The sequence below is a fragment of the Panthera onca genome, chromosome C1, assembly GCF_046562875.1.
Source record: "Panthera onca isolate mPanOnc1 chromosome C1, mPanOnc1 haplotype 2, whole genome shotgun sequence".
Classification (NCBI taxonomy): Eukaryota; Metazoa; Chordata; class Mammalia; order Carnivora; family Felidae; genus Panthera; species Panthera onca.
Genome location: NC_138346.1, coordinates 58,508,217 through 58,529,203, shown reverse-complemented (window position 1 = coordinate 58,529,203; position 20,987 = coordinate 58,508,217). Strand labels below are relative to the sequence as shown.

At 41.5% G+C, this 20,987-nt stretch overlaps 1 protein-coding gene across 1 annotated transcript in view; it reads right to left on the bottom strand.

The window, feature by feature from the left end:
• The window catches only part of CHN1 (chimerin 1), a 203,131-nt gene extending 186,650 nt beyond the window's left edge, over window positions 1-16,481 (bottom strand). The window contains exons 1-2 of the mRNA XM_060621788.3: window positions 16,355-16,481; window positions 16,027-16,222 (exon numbers count right to left, since the gene is read on the bottom strand). Coding sequence (XP_060477771.1) covers window positions 16,027-16,045 — 19 coding nt within the window. The 5' untranslated portion in view covers window positions 16,046-16,222; window positions 16,355-16,481. The remainder of the gene's footprint in view (window positions 1-16,026; window positions 16,223-16,354) is intronic.
• Between the last annotated feature and the right edge of the window lie 4,506 nt (window positions 16,482-20,987).

Sequence of the window (20,987 nt, the reverse complement as noted above, 5' to 3'; positions counted from 1 at the left end):
GTGTTCTTTGCCCCACACAGTGCTTTTTCTAAAGGCCCAAATTAAACACCAACATTTAAAATCAGGAACTTCCTCAGCATTCCCTATTGTCTGTTACCCATCTGCCCACTAAAGGCATCTGAGCTGTGGGCCCTGGCTTACATTTTTGTCTTTCTAACTTAACTTTTCCTTCAGGGTTCTTTTTCCTGGCACTTTTTGGTGGGGGAGTGCGTAATGACATTCAAGCTCGGGCTATGTCTGCTTGAGGGTTCTTCCCCAATTTTCTACGCGGAAGGGGCTTCGTCTCAGTCCTGCTAATGGCTCCTGAAGCAGCAATGCCTGGAGGTTTACAGAATATTCATCTGTTTTAAACTACGTTCCGTTCCGAGATGCAAAAGTTTGAGAGAGCTTTCTGCTTCACAAAGGGAAACCCAAGCCTACTGCTGGTGTGAAGGACTGTGGAGATTTGTGTTATGGTTTGACATTTTCTTTGTGGGAGGGGAAAGAAGTCCAATTACTTGGGGGAAAGAGGGGAGAACATCACTTCAGTAGAGGCTAGGCTGATTTAAGATTTGATAGCATCTTAATTTCTATAGCCTCCCACATCTGTTTTAATAAAATTAGCCCAGAACACATCATTTTGCTAATGTTGCTAATTATTTTTTCCATCAGCTTTTGATTAAGTGAAAATCATTTCCAAAAATTGTTTCTAAATTTTCAAATGCCTCTGTTTTCCTAAGGGCAATTACTATACTTCAAAAACAAGATAAAAGGAAAAAGTTTTGATTAGGAGAGTGAAATCAGAAGGCACCTTGAGCTGAATGAGGTCTCACCCCAAAGGAGTTACATCCTGAGACCCGTGTGCAGTCACTGCTCCCTCCCTCCAGTACCTGAGAGAGAGAAAGTGAGAGAGAGAGAGAGAGAGAGAGAGAGAGAGAGAGAGAGGAGAAGACGAAGGAGGAGAAGGAGGAGGAGGAGGAGGAGTGGGGGTGGGAGGCGGATTGAGGGACACTAAAAGAGAGCAAGAGCTCCTCTGTCTGGAGACACCAAGAACAGCAAGGGAGGGGGCAGCACAACAAAGAGGCTCCCGTCTCTCCAGAAAACTGCAGAGCCATCTGTCTGAAAAATTCAGGATGACAGGCCTCTTAAGTATTCTGCAAGTCTCCCTTCTGTATAGTAATGTCTGTTTCCTTTTTTTAATTACTGTATTAATCCTTCTTGTTCCTTTTTTCTTATTTTAAAATAACTTATCTTTTTAATTTCAACTAAGAGAGTGAACAGACAAGTTGAAAATCCTTTCTCATTCAAGGAAAATAACTGAAAGTGTTCAGTCAACTTCTAAATATTATGATGGATTAAAAAAAAACATGAATTGTGCTTTTGTGCCTCTTATGTGTAACTATATATTTTGCACACATATATAATGAACATCTTTAAAACATTCAAACCTGAGAATATCAACAAATGCCATCCGAAGACTTAAACAGGCACTATCACCCAAAACAACTTATAGTAGTAGATATAGAAAGCAATCTCATCAAAAATTTTTTCACAGTTAAATAAAATACTATTAGCAATCTGTGAAATGTCCCATAAACCAATGATTTCATCTTTTGTGGGGGGGGGGTCAGCACATTCTGAAAAAAAATCACTAACATGAGCTTTTTGGTCCACTGCTTTGTGCCTTCTATTCAGCAACTTTAAAGACACGTAATGAGCCATTTTTTTTTAATTTCTCAAATTATTTATTTTGAGAGAGACAGAAACAGCATGAGTCGGGGAGGGGCGCAGAGAGAGGCAGACAAGAGAATCCCAAGCAGGCTCCGCACTGTCAGTTCAGAGCCCAACACGGGGGCTTGACTCCATGAAACTGTGAGATCGTGACCAGAGCTGAAACCAAGAGTAGGGCACTTAACCAACTGAGCCAACCAGGTGCCCCAATGAGTCATTTTTTTAATGGAAGACTAATATACAAAAGTCCTGTGAACTTGGCTAACCCACCAAGGTCTAAAAGGGAGGCTCAAACAAGCAAAGGCATTCCTTCACACTTCCTTGCTAATAGCCTGAAAAGGTCTAAAAGAACAGAGAACAGATAGCAAACCAGAAGTACCCATCATTCCCCCTACATTTAGTGCTGTCTGTCCAGAAGATGGTTTCTGTCTCCAGTTAAATACTGGACACCCAGCAACATTAAAAGGGCCAAAAAATGAACCTGGATTCACAAGCCCTGTGTTTGCAGAGCCTGTTTAGTGTTCCTTGTCCTTTTGCAAAGTTGGAAGAAAGATGACGAGGCTTTTTTTTTTTTTACACACTATAAAGCAGTATAAAGCCAACCAGAATTTCACCAGAAACTTTTCAAGAATTATTTATTTTTTTTCCATTTTTTTAACGTTTTTTTTTTAATTTTATTTATTTATTTATTTATTTTATGGGTAAATATTTGTGATTTTATTTTATTTTTTTTAATATATGAAATTTATTGTCAAATTGGTTTCCATACAACACCCAGTGCTCATCCCAAAAGGTGCCCTCCTCAATACCCATCACCCACCCTCCCCTCCCTCCCACCCCCCATCAACCCTCAGTTTGTTCTCAGTTTTTAAGGGTCTCTTATGCTTTGGCTCTCTCCCACTCTAACCTCTTTTTTCCTTCCTCTCCCCCATGGGTTTCTGTTAAGTTTCTCAGGATCCACATAAGAGTGAAACCATATGGTATCTGTCTTTCTCTGTATGGCTTATTTCACTTAGCATCACACTCTCCAATTCCATCCACGTTGCTACAAAAGGCCATATTTCATTCTTTCTCATTGCCACATAGTATTCCATTGTGTATATAAACCACAATTTCTTTATCCATTCATCAGTTGATGGACATTTAGGCTCTTTCCATAATTTGGCTATTGTTGAGAGTGCTGCTATAAACATTGGGGTACAAGTGTCACCAGAAACTTTTCAAAAAAGTTAAGCCAACAAAAGAGACCAATCTCTAAGTAAATTGTATGTCTGCCCTTGACATGCAACAATACTGCAGGAATATATATATTTCATCCTTTAAAGACTCAAGATAATTAGACAATAAAAACAATATGAGAGATTATGAGATATGTTTACTACTGCTAACTTGATTAACACATTATAAAGTTGTAGGAAAAATTAATGAGTGCTCTATGTTTCTACCCTGGAAATTGCTAAACTACAGAAGCACTGGGGCTCCTAGCTTGCTCAGTCAGTGGAGCGTGCAACTCCTGATCTCTGGGTTGTAATCTGGAGCCCCACACTGAGTGTAGAGATTACTTACAAATAAAATCTTTTAAAAAAATAAACTACAGAAGTATCATGGTTTAAGAACTATTTTATTCACTTAATTATTTTTTGAGCACCTACGACAAGCAAAGCACTGTGCTAAGCACTGTGAGTACAAAATAAGAGAATGAATCTTACCTTCAGACACCATCAGCCTAGAAAATTATAAGGATAAATAACTACTGTGAGAGGAACACACTGGCCAATGTCACAGGAGATGTGCACATAAAATGATAACGAATTCAGAAGACAAGGGATTCCTTTTGAACGGGTGCAGGCGGCGGGGGTATGGACTGAATGAAGTACTGGAAAGAAGGGCAGAGTAAGAGCAGGAAATACAGAGCAGGGGACAGATATGGAAGAACTGGCAGGAGCTGGCAGTTGACTGGGTGCAGAGGCAAGGGGAGGGAGGCTGCTTGAAGAAGGAAAGTTAAGGATCTGGCGCTGGGACCGTGTGCTGTCTGGAGTCCGCAGGAAATCCTGACAGAGATTTAGAAGGGGGACCAGGGCGGGGCTGGTGTCAGAGACTCGGGAATCACCCACGGAGTGTGCAGTATTGAAGCCGACATACTCCCAAGGGAGAAAGGGAGGGCTGGTCTTGAAAAGCAGACATTTTGGGCAGCAAACAGAGGAGACTGAAGAACAGTGAAAGGGAAGAGAAGGAGTAGCGGGAGAACACAATGCCCTGAGAGACAAGAGAAAGAAGATTCCAGAAAGAGGCAGTCAAAAATAGCAAAGAGTGTAGAACGATCAAATATGAGGACTGAGGGGAAGCCACTGATTACTGGCTACTAAGTGATAAGGCACTTCCGGCCCAACAGAAGCCGAATATGAGGTGGTGGCCGTGACAGGAAGCTCCCCTTGACCAAACCTGAGTCAGGCTCTGCCAGGCCCTCTTCTTGACTAGCGTCAGCCTTGTCCCCAGGTCTTACTAGGCCTGCAACAACATTTGAGAATGAATTCTCCTATGTCAGTTTGGAAAGAACCCTCCCACCTTTGACATCTGATCGAATTCCTCACCCTCACCCTTGATATCTGATCACCCTGACCTGCCCTCATCAAGAATCCTGTTAGGTCAGGTTAGCAAGAGTTCCCCCTACCTTGTCTCCTCTTAGTACTTTTCATCCCCTGACATACCCTGCAACCTGCTCCTTGGCTATAAATCCTCTCTCGTTCCCATATTCGGAGTTAAGTTCTCATATTCCCTCTTTCCTACTGTGTTCCTACCATAATAGTCTTGATTAAGTCTTCCTCATTTGTTTGGTTTTTTTGAGAGGGGTAGGAAGGGCAGAGAGAGAGGGACAGAATCTCTGTCAGGCTCCGCCACCCAGCATGGATCCCGACATGGGGATCGATCTCACAACTGTGAGATGACGACCTGAGACGAAATCAAGAGTCAGATCCTTAATCGACTGCACCCAGGCGCCCCAAACAGGTGTCAGAATTTTTTTTTCTTCAGTCTTGCCCTTTTCCCTAGGACTGGATGACATTCCCAAACACCTAAGTACAATCAAACACTGTCTAGGAAGAGATGGTGTAGACAGGGTTAATGAGTAAACAGCCACCCAAGAAGAGGAGGTGGGACATACAGAATGCTCTTTCAATAAACTTCTGCCAAGAAATGGAACACTAGTAACTCAGGCTGGTACCTAACAGGGTTCCAAAGCTGAGGAAAGGCTTTCTCACCCTGACCAGGAAAGCATGGCTCTAATGTAAGGGGAACGAGCCAGGGGAGAGGAGGAAACTAATGAGACAAGACGGAGAAAAACAAATTCCCATGCTGATTATTTTCAGTCCTCTCGCATTTTATATATATACATACATATATATATTTGTAAATCACCTCATTTCTTTCTGGAACAATGAGAGGTATTAATAAATAACAAATGAAATTTTCTTTTATGCATTCAGAAATATGAATGTTTAAATCTGTAGCACATTTAAATCTGTAGCTCATGTAGGACACAGATTTACTATTATGGGAGAAAGACTATATTGTTTTTATTTTCAGACCTCTAAAAGGTTAAGTTAGCCATTTTCATACTGAATTCCTATTCAATTTGATTATGTTCCCTTCCGTGAGGGTAAAACGTGAACAAACCAAGCTAATTTATGTGCAATTCCTTTGTACCACTGAAATGAAAAGGAACAATAGTTTAATGAAGTGGAATCTGTTATCTAATTATGCCAAATAATTTAGAAACATCTGCTGATGGTTAGTAATACTATAGTTAAACCTCAAAGAATCTGCTCCCAGGGAGATTTCCATTTTATTCAAGCCCTTGTAAGCTTCCAGTTGGGAAATCCATATTAGACTATGGAACCAAGAGATGACATAATAGCACCTTTACTGTATTAAAAAAATTAACAAATGAACAAAAAAATAAAGAGAGGGTGTGCATCATATGGATTTGGGCCCTGAACTTAATTCCCAAATTTAAGAAACACAGTAGCCTACTGTAATATCCAACATTCATTCGAGTATTTATTGAGTAGCTGGGATGCATCAGACACTGTGGCGGCTGTTGAGGATACAAAGAAGAAAGCTACAACTTTCCCATTATGGAACTTCATCTAAAAGGAAAGACAAGAGAATATGTCTACCAACCACTATGTCACCACATAATAAGTGGTAGGACAGAGATGTGCACAGGGTACAATGGATGCAGAAAAGGTGTAACTAACTCACAGCAGCAGACTACTTAGAAGAGAAGCCTATTCAAACTGAGTTTTGCAAGATGTGTAGAGATATGTGAGTGCAAAGAAGGGCCTGGGAAATGACTGTGCCAAAGGCACACCGAGTATAATCCTTTCTGGAAACTTCAAGAAGTTCAAGATGGCTGAAGCACATCCTCTTACAGAGGAGACAGTAAGAGATGAGACCAGACAGGTAAGCCAGGGTCCTATCCTAACAGCCCAATATGCAAACTAGGGAATTTGGGCTTAATCTTAACGGTGATGGGGACCCACTGCAGAAGTAGGGAAGTAAATTGTTAGACTAACCAAATCCTTTTAATTTGTTTAATGTTTACTTATTTTTGAGAGAGTGAGAGCACGCAGGCACATGAGCAAGGGAGGGGCAAAGAGAGGGGGAGACAGAGGCATCCAAGCTGACAGCGCAGAGCCCAATATGGGGCTCGAACTCATGAACTGTGAGATCATGACCTGAGCCGAAGTCAGACACTTGACCAGCGAAAGCCACCCAGGCGCCCCTAGACTAACCAAATTCTAAGAGACAGGTTTAAATTTCCAATTCTGGACTCTAACACAAGAATAACCCAAAATAATAAAGTTAGAAAAAAAGATAAATGAAAGCAAACGTTTAAACTGATTCAAGGTTGCTCACAGGATAAGTATAGAGAGTGACGGCCCGCTAGGAATTCTTCATTCGTTCATTTATTCACTCAGTAAACCTGGACTGAGTACCTATGACATAGCAGACATTGAGCTTACAATCCCTGATATGTTTTAAGTGCTAAAAGGGCAGGGGCTAGATCTGACTATAGTCTGGATTACTCCCCAAAGCAGCAGCACTGGTCAGTGTACTTTTCACAGTTTCAGAGTACAATAGGAAGTATCAAGCGTCCAGCACTATTACAAGTCCATCTGGTTGTTCAACGTATATCCCCGAACTGGGTCTCCACCAGAGCATCCTCAAAGTACAAAATGGCACATTTAGCAACACCCATAAACGGAAATATTGTAGAGCCACTTTCTCAAGTGGATCTTTCTCTTGTGGATCTTTGTTAACATCAACAATAACAGTGATACTGACATCAGCTACTGTCTGTCTTCACCACCGTGTGAAGAACCTCACACACACGATCTCATTTATTTCTGCACAAACGGAAGGAGGGAATTACTCGCCTGTTTATATATAAGGAAAATGAGACCAGAACGTACAGCTGACACTGTATTAACCACAACTCTTTTACACCCAAATCTGAGCACTTTCCTCTACTCCACGCACTACGGAAGTACCCATCTCACAAGAGTAAAACCTGATCTTTATCACGGCTTGTAAGGCCCTGCATAATCTGAGAGCCCAACGCTCCTCCACTCCCCAGGGACAGCTCTGTCTCATCTCCCACTGCTTTCCCTTAGCTTACTCCGCTCCAGCCACATTGCCCTTCGTTCTGTTCCTCAAAATCGTCAAGTGAGCACACCCCTGCCTCAAAGCCTGTTTCACGAGGTGATGCCCCCACTTCACATGACTCATCCCCTTGCGGTTCTCGAATCTCTGCTCAAAATCCACCTTGGTCGTGAGGCTTTCCCGGACATGTTGCTGGACAGCCAGCCCCATCTCCTCACTCGGCTCTGTACTTCTCCACAGCACTAGGCACCGGGCACACCATCCATTTTTTTATTGTCCGTCCGCCTCCACTGCGAGCCAAAGCTTCCTGAGACTAGGAACTGAATACATACCTGGCACATTTAGGCCCTCAATTCACTGAACAGATGAGTAAACAAATCACAAAATAAGAAAACACATCCCAAGCCTCAGAGCTACCCTCAGAAAAATTCTGAAATAGTACAGCTCTTGTTCCTACTCCCTTCTCTCACTCTACGGTCCTATCCTTTCTTGCCCCTAATCCCAAATGCCCTAGGCTTTTACACTGTTCTGTTTATTACACTCCCCCCTTCTTAGTCATGCCTCACCCTCTACATAAAGGCCACCACTTTCTTTTCTCTGACAGCACAGCTCCCTCAGTCAAAATGCTTGCCCTGAGTACTTTAAGATCTTTAGTTCATAAATTAAAATCATTCTTTCATGCTATATGAAGACACGTATCTATATCCAGCATGTTCTTCCTCATAATTAACAGGCTAAGAATCCATGCTTTAACTGAAGTCAAATGGTGTAAAATTCATTCATCAAGGAAGGACTGCAGAGGAAACATTTCAGTCAGGCAGATATTTACATACCCCTTAAATGAACGCCTACACCACTTACCCACTGTCTGTCCTACCTAGCACAAGCTACTTCAAATCCTGAAATCACTTCTCACGAAGTCATTTCACGGCATTAAGGAGCTAAAAAATGATAACAAAGTTCTATATAAAAGGTGAAGATAGAGGGGCACCTGGCTGGCTCAGTCGGTAGAACATACGACTCTTAATCTCAGGGTCGTGAGTTCAAGCCTCACATCGGGCATGGAATCTGCCTACATACATACTCACGTACATACGTAAATACATATATACATACATAGATCTATTTAAAAGAAAGAATATACCGTAAGGGCTGAAGACAAGTGCTAATGGCACAAATGGGAAATTAGATGTGATTAGCAGTTTAAAGAAGAGGAACGGTTGCTCAGTTTTTGAAATGTTTGTGGTCATGAAAATCTATTCGTGCAGGGAGATGTTTCTTGGACTACATCTTCTCTTCTACTTGTTTTACACCATGAAATATACATGGTCCAAAGAAATTCAAAGGTAAAAATCAGAGTGGAGAGGATAACCTTTAGTGTGGCCAGAGGAAACACAAAGAGGTGGCCCCCTGCCAGGGCAGCCAGCCACACAGGGGCCTGACTGACCTTCCCTTCTCCCACAGATCCCCCAACTGCTGGCATCCTTTCCAAGAAGTGCTTACTTTTCTAAATTTAAAACAACTATTCAAAACAGGCACAGGCATTTTTAAGCTATCAATTTTTGATTTTGTTTTTTGATTCTTGGAGAATGAAAGAAAAAAAAACTGTCTAAAAACATGAACACTTCTAAAACATTCCTGGATATAAAACCATTATTTTAAAAATAGTAATTTCTGTTTTTTAGTTTAAATAAACCTTTCTTCTATTCAATCTGGCCTCCTTACTCCAGGTAATTTTTAAATTAATAACAGCTTCACTGAGATAGAATTCACATACCATAAAATTCACCCTTTAACATACACAAGGCAGTGGTTTTTAGTATATTCACAAAGCATTCATTATGGTTTTTAGAAATAAGGAGCCAAATTAAGAAAGTATATTTATAACTCTATTTTATTAGACAGGTTTTTTTTTAATTCTATATGACTTTTCAGTGTAAAACACAGTCACACCATTGTTTCTTAATTTCTCCCTATTTTGTTTTTTTAAGGATAGTAAGACTATATTAATAAATAAAAATCAAAGCTTTTAAGAATCATTTTCTATGTAAGAATGATTTATGGCTGGTAATTCGGTCATAAGGCCAGGCTCAGGGACCTGTCTTGAGTTGGGTTTGCAAAGAAAGTTCAGTGATTTCATTTATATATGGTGGACAAAAAAATGAAGTTTTTTAAAGGTGCTGTTACTGATATTTTATATAAGACTGAGAAAACATCAAATATCTCTATCAAAGGATATTATTACTAGAGGGACTTGGACAAAAGCTACACAAAACCCAGCCTGGGGTTTCCCTAATAAAGATTTCCCTAAACCTTTTTTATGGCTGCTCTCAAGATGATAGTAAATTAAGTTTACTTAATTCTTAGGGTGAACCCAATCCAATGAAAAATGTATAACTTCTTTTACTAACATCATTCCTTCAGAACTATTATTATTTTTTTTTAATTTTTTTAACGTTTATTTATTTTTGAGACAGAGAGAGATAGAGTATGAACAGGGGAGGGGCAGAGAGAGAGGGAGACACAGAATGTGAAGCAGGCTCCAGGCTCTGAGCTGTCAGCACAGAGCCCGACGCGGGGCTCGAACTCACAGATCGTGAGATCATGACCTGAGCCGAAGTCGGACGCTTAACCAACTGAGCCACCCAGGCGCCCCCCTTCAGAACTATTATTATATGCCACACAAAGTATGACCAAACAGTATTTTTCTGCCTATTTCTCTTATGATTGCTTTAGATTAGTCTAAAACATGTATTCTCATTGAAGGTAACCTTTGTTTTCAAGGGAGAAAAAATTAGCTTTGGGGGATCAAAAACCTTACTCTTTGTGCGTAAGGCAGATATACATACACTGTGTAAAGAAACCGTGTACCTCTGCTTTTAAAGTTTCACGAAGAAAACAATTAAGAAAAAAATGCCTAAAACTTCTTGTGAAGGGTGATGTTTTTTTAAAAAGTGGACAAATACTGATCTAAAAGAAACTGCAACTCTTCTTGACAAATACGTCAAAGTTTTACAATTATACATATCACTCTATCTTCAAAGATCAGGCTGCTTATAGGACTGTTACTTGCAGGGACAAATGTCACTCAAAAGACAGCATCACCAACAATCCTTTCACATTGTACACATATGGTAACTATCAGAGTTACAGCAACTATAATTCTTTTATCTCTCTTGCATTATACCAAGTCACCACACATCAAGAGAAAAATTTTAAAGGTGAAATATTAAGTTTTTGATACCAGCAAGAGAACATGCACAAGCATTTAAATAAGGATGGTGATTTTTCTTTAGAGAGAGAGAGTGAGCATGAGCAGGGAGAGTGGCAGAGGGAGAGGGAGAAGAGGAAGGAGAATCAGAGTGGGAGTGAGAGAGTGAGAGAAAGAGAATCTTAAGCAGTCTCCACGGTCAGCACGGAGCCCAAGAGGGGTCTCGATCTCATGACCATGAGATCATGACCTGATCTCACCACTGCTGCTTAGGTAACTCCCTCTCATATTCTTTGATGAGCAATGTCCGAAAAATAAAAATGTTTAGCATAGAGTGTATTCAAGTGGAGATGCCTACAAAATTGGCTTTTGGTCAAATAAATCATACTGAAGATGCAGAGTGGATTTGTCTTTTTAAAAACCAATTTTAACGTCAGGGCAGTCACAGAAAATCAAAATTTTCCTAACCGCATCACAAAGAATACACCATTACCATTTAACTGCTCAAAGGATCTCTACAAAGAGGCCCAAAGGCAGGTGTGCCCGGCAGCATAATAAAAAGGTTTCTATGACAGTATAAAAGTCTGTGGAAAGGTCAGAAATTACAGTGAAATCCTAAGTATTAGGAGTGATCTACGGCAGTGATGACAGTGACAGGTAATGAAAGAAGAAAGAAAAAAGAAAGGGGAGGGGAGCAATGCCAAAGCTAATTCTACACAGGGAAGAGAGTTATTCAGGGTTTAGCCAGCCCAGCTGGACTGTCACTGAGTTCCTAGCATTTGAGCTGTAAACCACAGCCCCGTTTAGCTATAAATGACAGACATTCCCACCAAAGGATAACCTGGCAGGATGCTTTTTCACCCAGCTCTGTCAAATAGGGTTTTACTGGTGTGGCCAGTCAGGGAGTTCTGTGAGGTAGACCAGCTAGAAAGTCCTAAATTAGATGATCTGAGAATTTCCTCTTGGCCCAGCAATAATTGGAGAACATGTGCTTCCCAGTCAGGGAAGTTCTAACGAATCCTACTGGAGATAAGTAGTCCGGAGCTTACACTACAGTTCTGGAACGTAAGCTCTAATGAGACAGAGTCATGTCTCTTGAACGTGCTATAGAGGTATGTTGGACAAATGAGCAAGGTGAGTGAGCAAAGCATGAATTATATTTGGATTATTTTTAGGATTTGAGGATTTAAAACTTATTTGTATTGATGCTGATGATTGAGAGGTCTAGTCATCTACAAGGGGAGAAAAATGCTAACAAATTCCTGAACTCCCAAAAATGCACATTTTCAACTCCCAAATGAGCCACAAAATCAGGAAGGATTGGGGTCTGGTTCTTTTGTCACAGATAAAACAGAAATTTGCACAAAAATATCCTTTCAAACAGCAAAGGTGATTAATAGTGACTATAAGAGATACGACAGTTTTTACACTTCAGCTTAATTTGACAGGTATTCTGAGTTGCTACAACATACTATATGCTAAACGTATATAAATGGAAAACTGTATTGGGTCATTTTAGTGGCTCTCATTTTTTAAAATGAAGCTAACTAATGTCCCATAAAAAGAATATTCTTTACAATGATTAAAAAAAAACCTGAATGGAAATGTAAAACATAAAGCAAAACAGAAAAAAAAACTAGACTCTATTGCTGGCTGCTAAGCACTGAACTGTGTCTTCCAATAAATTCCTACGTTGAAGCCGTAACCCCCGAGGTGACAGTATTTGTGGAAACGAGGCCTCTGGGGAGTTATTACGTTAGATGATGCCACGAGGATGCAGTTCTCCAGAGGAGTTTAGTGCCCGCAGAAAAGACCAGAGACCTTTCCTACAGACATGCTGGTCTTAGAATTCCCAGCCTCTAAAACTTCAGGAAATAAATGTCTGGGGTGTAAGCCACACAGTTTATGACATTTCTCTCCAGGAGCCCAAGCTGACATAAGACACTCACCTTACCAACTAACACACCCAAGATGCACAAGATGGGATCCTGGCAGTGGTTAGGGCTTTCGTAGAAACCTACTGAGCTCTGACTTTGATGACTGTTTAGTTACGTTCGTCCAGTTTCTTGTTCCTATCTTCTCCTCACTATTGTCTCACAGAACTTTAATACCTCATTGCTCCTCTGCTATAAGTTGGTTATTAAGAGTAAATACAAAGGGACAGGAGGTACTTCTGACTAAACTAGCTAAAAAGTAGGACAGGTGACTCTTGAACAATAGATATGAACTGTATGGGTTCACTTATATAAGGATTTTTCTCAATAAAACTAGTACCGTACTTATAAATGTATTTTCTCTTCCTTGTGACTTTCTTAATAACGTTTGCTTACTTTATTGTAAGAGTATAGTGTATATAATACACATAACATAGAAAATACATGTTAATCAACTGCTTCTGTTATCAGTAAGGCTTCTGTTCAACAACAGACTATTAGTAGTTGCATTTTGGGGGAATGAAAGGTTAACACGAGGATCTTGGACTATGTGGGGAATCAGCACCCCTAATGTTGTTGTTCAAGGGTCATGTTGTTCAAGGGTCAACTGTAACTTCCGAAATAAAATCCATTTTGGGGCACCTGGGTGGCTCAATTGGTTAAGTGTCCAGCTTTGGCTCAGGTCATGATCTCGAGGTTTGTGGGTTTGAGACGCGTGTCAGCTCCATGCTGACAGCTCAAAGCCTGAGGCCAGTTTCAGATTCTGTGTCTCCCTCTCTCTCTGCCCCTCCCTGGCTTGCACTCTCTCTCTCTCTCTCTCTCTCAAAAATAAATAAACATTAAAAAAATTTTTTTAGGGGCGCCTGGGTGGTTCAGTCAGTTGGGCCTCTGACATCGGCTCAGGTCACGATCTTGCACTCTGTGGGTTCGAGCCCTGCATCAGGCTCTGTGCTGACAGCTCGGAGCCTGGAGCCTGCTTTGGATTCTGTGTCTCCTTCTCTCTCTGCCCCTCCGCCTCTCATGCTCTCTCTCGCTCTCTCTCTCACCCAAAAATAAATGAACATTAAAAATTTAAAAAAAAAATTTTTTTTTTAATAAAAATGCATTTCTTCTAACTGTTGGGGACTGCTCTTTATACCAAGGCTATTTTGAATTGGGCAAATTTGAGAAAATCTCGTATTTATCTTTAATACAATAGCTCTCAAACTTGAGACCAGCAGAAAAGGGAATCCCTTTTTTTTTAACATTTATTTTTGACAGAGAAAGAGAGAGAGAGAGAGACAGAGCATGAGCGGGGGAGGGGCAGAGAGAGAGGGAGACACAGAATCCAAAGCAGGCTCCAGGCTCTGAGATGTCAGCACAGAGCCCGACACAGGGCTCGAACCCACCAGCCCACCAGCCATGAGATCATGACCTGAGCCAAAGTCGGATGCTCAACCAACTGAGTCACCCAGGTGCCCCGCAGGGGAATCCTTTTAAAATCCCCTTCTAGAAATGCAGATTCTGTGGCTCTGTGGCCAAAGGAATCTACATTTTTAACAGAGAGGAGATGACTGAGGAGTGGTGTGCAATGAACCTTTGAGAACATCTACCGCTCTATCATTACAGGAAAACAGCCTCCGCACACAGGTGTACTTTGCTTTGTAACAGGAAAATATCCTTAAAAACTGTCACCAAATTAGATTTTGTAAATTAAGTTCTATTTTTGCACAAGTTGACTTTAAAATTTTAAAGACACTTTATTGATTCTGAGGGGTGAGAATGGTTTATCCGCTTCTAGAACTCAAATCCGTGCCCTTCTTTTCCTCATCTCTACTTCAGTAAAGATTTAATAACTTAGGAAGCCTTTTAAAAGAACCTTATCACTCACTGTGCTTATCCCCAATTTATCAGTTTTATTCACTGAGAATGTCAAGCATTCAAAAAGTGGTTGATTTGTAAACCTTACCTTTGAAAACCATGAAAATGCAGACTCTCTCTTTAGGAAGGAAAATGAATTTAGTAAAAAAAAAAAAAAAAAAAAAAAAAACACAGTTTAAGGGGATATTTACTTCTGGAAATATTACTGCTATGTATTAGCTACAACAGTGTAAGAGAAATGCTTCTTCGACAGAAAATACCAATTATGACTTAAGCCTTCCACCATTTTTAAATTTTGTACAAAAAAAGTCCATACTTAAGAAAAAATGCTTCTTCTAAACGATGCAGATTAGACGCAAGGTATTGGAAAACAATAGTGAGATTTTTCCTTCAGAAAAAGAAGAAACATTTTTTAAAGCATCTAAAGAGAACTAACACCAAATAAGAAAAGTCATTTCTAGTACTGTGGGTATTTTGGCAAAGTAAACATAGTGTAGACTGGCAAACTGTGTTCTGGGCTCAGTTTTGCCCCAAAAAAGGGCCATGTGACCTTGGAAAATAATCTCCCTGCATCTAATTTAATTTATAAAATAAGATGATTAAATAAATGTAACTTTCTGATTCCAGCAGATTAGTTCAGTCTATCTACAGGAAAAAGCATTTGTGGTATATTATGCCTACAATGTGCTTGATCAAATGACGCAATTAAAACGTAACTGGAAACTTGATATTATGAGTAACTTACTAAGACCATCCTTGTAGCTATCAGCTTCATAGTAATATATATCAGTACATATCATACTACTTTGAATATCTACATTTTCACATATTGAGTTTTCTTAAAGGGAGGTACATGTGTACCATAGACTGTTTCTGTAATAGGAAACAATGTATCTTTTCAGCCCTTCTTCCCAGCCCATTGTCATTACACACTCCAGGGTAAAAAACAAAAATCAAAAACAAAATAAAAACAACAAAAAACCTTGAAATCTTAACCACTGAAACAATAGTGTTGCAGTAATTACATCATAGAAATAACATCTTTCCTAAAATACTCAAAGTTATTCTCCCGAGATCACTTATCTTCCAGAAACCAACTTTCTTCTGTCTGCTCCCGTATTTGTTAGAACAAACATTTTCCATTTTAATAACTATTCAGTTCATCACTTATTCTTCTTTCCAACGAAATATGCCGACTCCAAAAATCACCCCCCAAATCCAATAAGACTCAATACGTGCATTTGGCAATTCCGGGGAGGTTGGGATGCACAGACATCTTGTTCAAAATAAATAAACTTTGCAGGATCTTTATTTACTGACTTGATAAACGTAGGTTTGGAAACAACCAGCTAACTTCTCTCCCAAGTTGGCATCTTAAAGAATCCTCCGTTGACAAAACACCCAGGACCTCAGAGACTCCCAGCCCAGAATTGGCCAGGGGAGCACACGCCCATCGGCCCTGCCTGGAGAGGAAACAATGGGAGAGGCGCGAGGGAGCAAGCCCGGCGCCCCAGGCGCCCCAACTCCGCCGCCCCGGCCCGCGCCCGACTCCGCGCGCGGCATCCCCTCCCCGGGCGCCCCGGGCCCCCGCCCCCCCACCCCGGGCGCGGCCCACCTGCAGGGGCGCGGTCCGAGGGCTGCACTTACCAAACAGGGTCAGGGCCATTGTAAAGGCGCTCGCCAAGTGCTCGCCGCCGCCCGCCAGTCCACGCGCTCCGCCCAGGCCGGCCGGAGATCACCGCATCGGCCCGAAGCGCTCACACCTCGGAGGGAGCGGGGAGTCGGAGGGGCGTGGTGGGGCGCGGGCGCGCGGGGAGGCTGCAGGCCGGGGCGCTGGGGGCCGCTGCAAGAAAAAGTTATTTACGCGTTATTGTCAGGCGCACCCGCACAGGGGCAGACCCGCTAGCCCCAGGCGAGCCGGCACTTGTCGCTGCCATCTGTGCACTGCGCGGAGCGCGCGCGCGGACGGCGATACCTGCGAGGCGGGAGGCTCGGCCGCGGCGCAATGGCAGGCGGAGAGGCGGCGCCGCAGTGGCGGCGGCGGCGGCGGCGGCAGCGGCGGCGGGGAGACGAGCAGCCTCGCGGGGCCCCCGGCGGGGCGCGCTCACTCCGCATCCCGCGGCCTCGCAGACGCCATCTTGCGATAGCGTCTCCCACCGGATCTGCCCCTGCGCCTCCTCGTGTCTGCCCCTCGGGCGGCCGAACCCGCTGCGTTCCCATGGCAACGGGCGCGCGCGGGGGCCGGGGGCGCGCGCCCCTCCTGGCCCGGGCCCGGAGGAGCCGCCCCGGGTCGCGCGGGAGGCGGCCTCCCGGAGCCCGGCGGGGGGGGGGGGCGTTTTAGGCGAAATCCCAGGCATTTTTCGTGAATGGGATTTGCGGAGGCGCGGAGGGGAGAAACCCTGAGCTGTTACTCGAAAGAGGAAGAGTGGCAGGAGGATGCTCCCTGAATACACGTCCCCAGCCAGGGTCATCCGGGGATCGGGTTCGTTTGAGGATAAATCTCCCGCCCGGCGCCCTCGGGGTTAACGGAGAGTCTGGAGCCCGTGACCTGAAGCTATAGGATTCGGGAAGGGAGCCTGGAGTCCGGTGGAGACCCTGGCTGTTGCCTTCCTTTCCCCTTGGATTTAGAGCCACTGGGGGAACTGCTCAGGTTGTCGTAATTGAGGAAACAGGGGTCGTTTAAAAAGCATCTGGAATTGCCTAAAATAATGTTACAAGGCCAATGCTTAAACCTAATTTTCTTCCTTTTACTTTACACCTCTTTGATATTGCCTCGGGAAAAATCAACATTTGTCACCGATTGGCACCTCTTCTTTACCACAAAAGAGTGTTCCCCTGAGCTTTTTGCATTTATCTGATAATCACTGGCAACATCTTTCTGTGATGTTCTCTGCCCGCCTCTGTCTTTGCCTTAATTAACAAAAAGCCGTGTAACGCCTTGAGATTATCAGCCAGAAGATGTTCTTGAAAAGCTCGGTAGTGGTGTTTTGGTGCCGTTTTCATTTAATGTATTCAAAAATTCAGCGTTCTCTAGTTGCTATGTTTGTTCCCTGTGTAGAAAAATGCCTCTCCTTTCCTTGTTTCTGTTACAGATCTGATACTGTTTCAGTATCTAATCATGTAGATTTTCTCTTTGGCTCTCATTTCTTGCTACGTGCATCTTTCCTCTTTCGGTTCCTCAGATTCCCTAATGTCATTTTCTGCTTCTCTCAAATCTCAACTAATTCTTTTAAGAACATTATATAAATACCTTCTATTTAATGTATCTTGAGGATCAAAGCTTTACAAAAATGAAAATTGCTACTACAAATAGAACCACAGTTAATTCATCATCATTTCACAGCAGATTCTAGCATCAGGAGAAAAAGAAAAGCCGGTTGAGGAGGAGCCAAGCCTTTGTTTCATGTCAGTTAACTCAAGAAAAAAGAAATAGTAAAATAATTCAACATGAAGAGGCAAATGTGTAAGATGCTGTATGCTTGAAATTTTCTGAGGTAGTAAAATCGTTCTCCTCTAGCCACGAATATCAAAATAAATCTTGAAATCCCCACAATTTTAAATCTTTAATGAAAAGGACTTGATTTTGAGCAGCCTTCCTGCTCATGAAAAATTACAAACGCGGCTCATGAAGATAAATGAGCTACTCAAGAAGGCTTTGTGGGACAGATTTTATAACCATGTAAAGATTGCTGATCTGCTCTGCAATCAGATAAATCAGAAACTAAAGACACCATTTGCTGCCTCAACCAGTGATCTTCAACCTTCTGGGGGACTTAATTTCCCTTTAAGGCTCTGATGAAAATACATCCCTCTTCCTGGAAAATGCTTATGTATGCACACAGACTCACCAAAATTGTTTCACACAATTTCAGGGGGATTGTGGCCTATTCCAGGACTCTAGGTTAACCCCCAGATACCCTTTGTAATCTCAGAAAGTTATACTTTGTAACTAAAATGTTTTACTTCTCACATAGAAGCATGGAATTTAAAACAGAAAGATACCCAACTCCCCTGGTTTAGAGAGAGGGCAACTTGAGGGCCCAGTGGTCAAAAGATTTTCCCAAGTGTGTATATACCTTTTAGGGGCAGAACTAATAGGAAAATATGAGGCATCTGGTGTTCTCCCTGACCACCTCCCCCACTCTCCATCCCCCACCAATTTAGACGGTACATGGTTTGAATTTAAAAAGAAAAATCTGTTTAGTATTAGAAGCAGAGTGGCAAGGGGGTATTTTGTCCTCATTTTGATTGTTGGGTCTCTTACAGTTTGGGAAGTTGAATTTTGTCTCAAAGGGCCTTTATTCACATGCTTTTCAACTCAGAACTATGTGTCCAATCAGGTTGAGAGGAAAAGTGCTTTTCTCTTCTATTTGTTAAACTCTCTTAGGGAGGTACCAGAGCATCAGTGTTCGCTGGTAAGTCCCTCTGTCCCCTGGGGGTTTATCCTGGGGGGGATGCATCCCAGGGAAATTAGCAATCCTGTGTTCAGACTCACACTCCCAATATACAGCCAAGCTTGAGCTGCTGGATCAGCTTTGCACCCACAAGTTGTGGCTGAACACAGCTGAATCTTAGTGATAGACTGAGCTCAGGCTCAGGTGGGGACATTGTACCCTCCCCTTCCTCTGTCTATACAAGTCTGGGCCCATATCCAAAACACACAAACACACACACACACACACACACACACACACACACCCTCCCAAGAGAGGTTTTTAGGATACTATTTGAAAGAATACAGCTAAATGTCACTAATGTTTCTAGTTTTTCACAAGTGATTCCTTTTGATTGACTTCCTAATAACAAAATGTTTCCTATATTTGATCAAAGTGCCAGGTCTTGAAAAATAATATTAATTTTTATAATATTGTATTATCTAATGAGGAATGGAGTGTTGCTTTTCTCACCTTTTGGTGAGAGATAAAGCAATAGCCTTTTGGCCACAGATTCAATGTAAGGAAGGGCGTTAACCCCTTGGGGGTGATTATTATGGGTGGTACCTTGGATTGTTTATTTAAAAGGGTGAAGAATGAGATGACTTTTAAAACATTTATGTTTTCATTGAAAGATTTAATTTTGTGCTGAACACATAAGCACCTAGAATGGCCAGATTTGTTTGCTGTTACTTAGTTGTTAGATTTTCAAACAAATGTTTTATTCTTTCTGGTTCTTCCTCATTTGTAAAATGAAGGGCTGAGGCTACATTATCTCTAATGTCCTTTTTAGTTAGCTGTCATCCTGTGATATTTTAAAATATTTAAATTAACTGGATTATGGATAAAACAGAAGGTATTTTTATTTGAATATTCAGTATGTCACTTATTTATGCATTCAATACATTTAAAGTCCTGATATATCTGGTAAGTCTGAGTCATATGTTACATTTTCATAAAGACCTAGTACAGTAAAGAAGTCATATTTTATTAAAATATCAATACTGTGATGTCATCCTCAGTATGGTACTCCAATATTGTATTTATTGTACACAGAGCAAACCCCTTTTCAGGTTTAATAGGATTAAAATTAAAAGTACGCACTGAACAATCCAGGCCAAATTTACTAAAACAGTTTCTCGTTTTATTTAAATATTTATTTTTGAGAGAGAGAGTGCAAGCAGGGGAAGGGCAGGGGGGTGGGGCAGGAGATCTCAAGCAGGCTCCGCACTGAGAGCAGTGAGCCCATGCCGGGCTCAAACTCACAAACCATCAGTTCATGACCTGAGCCAAAGCTGGATGCTCAACTGACTGAGCCACCCGGGCGCCCCAAAGAGTTTCTCATTTTTATGTAGATTTTGTGGATTAGACAGAGTTTAGGAAACGGTCTAAAATTTTTTTCTACATTTTAAACTAATGACATATTGCAAGTGTTTGGGGTTTTCTTTTTGTTGCTCATTTAGCTTTGTTCCCGCTGGAAAACATTGATTTGTTCCTTAGTTTTGAATGAAGCAGAAATTAATGAGGCGGTTTCTGCCTCGCGATAACAAGTTGAAATTATAGCACTTTATCATGTCAACACAGCTTTAAACACTAGGAATACCAGTGCTGTTAGCACTGTTCCCAAAATAGTGCAGAAGTTTGCTGTTGAAGAAAAACTTACATAGCATATTTCTGCTAATGTGATAGAAACATTTTTTATGCCTCAGTTATACTAATTAGGGTTTAAATTATTTATTTAAAATAATCGCCATGTGTGACATTCTCTCCATCCAGTATTTATGTTGCCAGTTAGAGTATTTATTTCCACAGTGAATTTGTTTAGAGTGGGTTGGGTCTGCTTTTAATGTTTTCCTAGTAATGTTTTCCTTAAGGTTTTTAATGTTTTAGTAATGTTTCCCCTAATCCAGATGGGTCCCCTGCTTTTATATTTCTGAAGATAAATTAATCTTTATCTTTCTGAATTAATATCATACCTGCTATTTACATGGAATTTCGTGACTTATAAATGACACTTTCATACGGCAAAGGCATATTCATACAAGTAATGGAAGCAGTATTTGCTTTGAGTGCAAAAATTTAGACAGATTTAGACTGTTGATGAAAAAAAGGTATGCAGGCTTATTTGCATAAATTGTAAATTTGGCCGTTAAGCTTAAATAATTCAAATTAATG